The sequence below is a fragment of the Nicotiana attenuata genome, unplaced genomic scaffold, assembly GCF_001879085.1.
Source record: "Nicotiana attenuata strain UT unplaced genomic scaffold, NIATTr2, whole genome shotgun sequence".
In the NCBI taxonomy this organism is placed as follows: Eukaryota; Viridiplantae; Streptophyta; class Magnoliopsida; order Solanales; family Solanaceae; genus Nicotiana; species Nicotiana attenuata.
In genome coordinates, this window is record NW_017677512.1 from 26,083 (window position 1) to 29,810 (window position 3,728).

Sequence of the window (3,728 nt, forward strand, 5' to 3'; positions counted from 1 at the left end):
AACAAAGACCCACGGTTATGCTAGACTCCGGTGTATAGACACTCATCACCACGCCTATACACCGTACTCGATCAATTAGCAAATAGCATTTATGATACTCTAATCCTATTCCCTCAAGCCAAAGTTAGATCAAACACTTACCTCGGTCCGAAAATAGCAATCAAGCCTCTAACACCGCCTTCCCTCTAGAATTCGACTCTGAAACAATGATATCTAATCATAATTAATTCAATAATATCAAATGAGGCTCAACAACATAATCCCATAGCCTAGAAATGAATTTCCTACCATTCTTCCAAAAATAGCAAAATCCGACACCGGGCCCACATGGTCCAAACTCGAGGCTCGGACCAAATTCCAATCACCCATAACCCCACGAGTTCAAATATATAATTTGTTTCAAGATCCGACCCCAAATTGAGGTTGAATCACCCAAAATTTTCAAAAACCTAACTCTACCCAAAAGCCCTAATTTCTACCTTGATTTCATGTTTTTAGGCCTAAAATTTAGTGATTAGATGATAAAATAATCAGGAAACGATGTTAGGATTACTTACCCAACGATTTGTGGAGGAAAGGGAACTTGAATTTCATCTATGGAGGATTTGAGAGAGAGGTTCGTGTGAAGAAGATGGCAAAATCCCGTAATGGCTACTGTTTTAGGCTTTTAAAATAACTGGGCAAAATTGTTCATCGCATTCGCGACACCCCGGTCGCGTTCGCGATGAAGGAAAATGGGCAGGCATCGCGTTCCCGTGAAGGGGAAGGCGAACGCGTAGAAGAAAATGCTGGGGGGTCCAGGTTTGCTCTATGCGAACGCGTAAAAGGCCTCGCGAACGCGATGGAGGGAGCAGCAAGTCTATGCGTTCGCGAACATCTGACTGCGAACGCGAAGAGGAAGTCTCTGGGTCCTGAACTTGACTTACGCGATCGCGCTTATGGAGATGCGAATACGTAGAAGGGGAACACCATGAGCAGTCGAACGCGAGCCTAAGGCCGCGATCACGAAGAAGAAAAGGCTTGAGCAAAAATTGCAGAAAATCTGCTAACTTTCCTAAGTGTAAAACACCCCGAACCACCTCCGAAACACTCCCGAGCCCTCGGGGCTCCCAACCAGACACACACACTAACTCAATATCATCCTACGAACTTGCTCGAGCGATCAAATCGCGAAAATAACATCAAAATCAAAGAATCAAACCTCAAAACTCATGATTTCATTTCAAAGTTCAAAAACTTCCAACTTTAGCTATTCAGGTCCGAAACACGCCATCACGACGCCCGATGGTGGGAAAAATCCGGGTCGTGACACTTGTTTAAGGTATGTATCGGTAAAGGCTGATGTCGATTTTACCTTCTCTCATCTGATTCATCTTTACCACCCCAAGCTGTTTCGCAATGGTGTTTTTACCCTAACCGCAAGAAGTAAAAGGGTTTTGGTAAGCCATGAAGATGATAAAGATCGAGGCTGGTACACCCGTTATGTTGTGGTACCCACGGTTGATTTGGTGGGTGAATCAGATATTCCTTTCCCTGAGAAATGGAACCTTGCACGTAAGTATTTCTTTCTTGCCGTGTTTGTTTTATTTCAACTCCTTTTCTAATTTCATTCTTTTTTGCTTTTTTTTTGTAGCAACCATGGGAGATGTGGAACCCGTTCCTAATTTTCGTGGTTGGGTAGATGCTATTTTGAAGGCCGTGCCTATGGAGGCACGAACCTGAAAATCTATTTCTAACAAACATGGTTGGAAAGTAAAAATTCACGGTATGCGTCTCTTATTGTTTCCCGTATGTTAAATTCTTTCCCCTCTTCTAACTTTTTATCCTTCTTTCTGTCAGGATTTGCTATTCGAGGAATGTCAGCTGAAGTAGCTATTGCCCTTCGAGCTTCTTTTGGTACTCCTCTTTCTTTAGAGAGAGCACAAGCTACGCTGTCAAAGAGGAAAGTTGTTGAAGAGGATTCCGAGGACGATGAAGATGAAGACACCTCTTTGGCAGTTAGACCTAGAGTCAGGAGACGTATCATTTCTGAAGATGAAGCTGAAATTTCTCCTACCCGTGCCTCCTCTCCGGTTAATATTGTTTCCGATGATGAAACCATCCCCAGGGACACCATTGAATCCACTCAACGTTTCTTCACTGAGGGTTTCGAAAGTGGTAAACTAGGTCCGGTTTTAGATGAGGTTCCTCTTTCCTCTTCCATTCCTATTCCTTCTTTAGTTTCAAGTACATCTTTGCCCATTTTATCTGTTCCTGCTTCTTTGTCAATTTCTGCTCCTTTACCTGCTTCGACTCCCTCGACTCCTGTTATTTTTACCTCTTCTACCGTTCCTCCTTCTATAGCTCCCCCTTCCTCTGTTCAGCATGCAGAGGAGGGTTCTAGTAGCAGAAGTTTAGCTATGAGGAGTGTAACACTTGAGGTTCCTGCTACTAACAGTCTTTTAAGGAAGTCTGGTGGAGCAGATGTCTGGCTTAAGCCTTTAATTGGAGATATTGAGAAGAAAAAGATGGACAGTCACAGTTGCTTAACTTTGATGAATGACATAGTTCATTCTACGTTGAAGGTATTCTCCCTTTACTTTTTAATAAGTTTTTTTTTTATTATTTCTAGATTCTTATCTTCATGAGTTGTCTTTGTAGGCCAACCTTATTGGCACGGAGTTGATGGGAAGAATTTCCCTTTTAGAAAAGAAGGCTCGTGAATCTGATAAGACTATTCTCGAGGCTGAGAGGGTAGCTAAGGAAGCCCAGCTGGAGGCAACTAATTGGAAGGAACAGTTTAAAAATGCTCAAGACACGATAAAAGAATTGCAAGAAAGCAACCGTAACCTGGAGCAGCAAAAGCGGACTCTGACTTCGGATTTAGCGAAGGCCAAGGCTTCTTCTAGTAAAGCCGAGAAGGACAAGGAGCGCCTCGAGTGTTCCTTTTCAGAGCAATTATCAAAGTCAAGTGAAGAAATCAGAGAACTTAAAGCACTCTTGAACAAGAAAGAAGAATATGCAGGAGAGTTAGTACAAAACTTGACTCAAGCTCAAGCTGATTTGAAGATCTCCTCTGATAAGGTTCATGCATTGGAGAGTTCTCATGCCTCCCTTGAAGCCAACCTTGATTCCACTTTAGCTGAAAATCAAGTGTTAAAGAATGATCTTGCTATGTGGGAAAGTGATTATGAGCTTCTTGAGGAGAATTTTAATATAGAAGTGAGTTGGGCTTTTCTAAACTCTCGTCGTGATGCTTTAACTGAGGCCAGACAAGAAAACTTTGATTTAGAATCGGAATTGGCCAAGGTTTTGAAAACCATTGAGATGACCCAACAACCACTTGACTTTCCTTCTCCGGCAGATGAAGCTCCCGTGACTGAAGAACCTTTAAATGAAGAAGCTGCTGCTGTGACAATTGAAGTTGAAAATGTTGCTATTCCAGCTCCCGAGGGTGAAACTTCTATGAATCGGTTTGAGGAAGCTGACGCTTCCGTGGCTCTTGCTCCCCTCGAAGAATCTACCATTTCAATTCCAGCTGAAACCGCTTCTGTTGCTGTTTCTTCAGAAGTTACCGTCCCTGAAAGTGAAGCTGATATCACAACTTCTGATGCTCCAGCCCCTCAGTGACCAGTTTATGTTTTCAAACTTTATTTTTATTTGCTTTGTTGATTGGTGGAAAAACGTCCCAATTATCATAATGGGGTCACTTGTTGACTAAGTTTTTACTTAGTCTTTTTAACTATATA

The 3,728-nt window shown here is 42.4% G+C and overlaps 1 protein-coding gene across 1 annotated transcript; it reads left to right on the plus strand.

The window, feature by feature from the left end:
• The first annotated feature begins 724 nt into the window (after window positions 1-724).
• Window positions 725-3,609, plus strand: LOC109221429. The gene is made up of 6 exons (XM_019385918.1): window positions 725-801; window positions 896-954; window positions 1,840-2,420; window positions 2,641-2,757; window positions 2,839-3,079; window positions 3,344-3,609. The coding sequence occupies exons 1-6, from the start codon at window positions 725-727 to the stop codon at window positions 3,607-3,609; spliced, it is 1,341 nt and encodes a 446-aa protein (XP_019241463.1).
• Window positions 3,610-3,728: the final 119 nt, after the last annotated feature.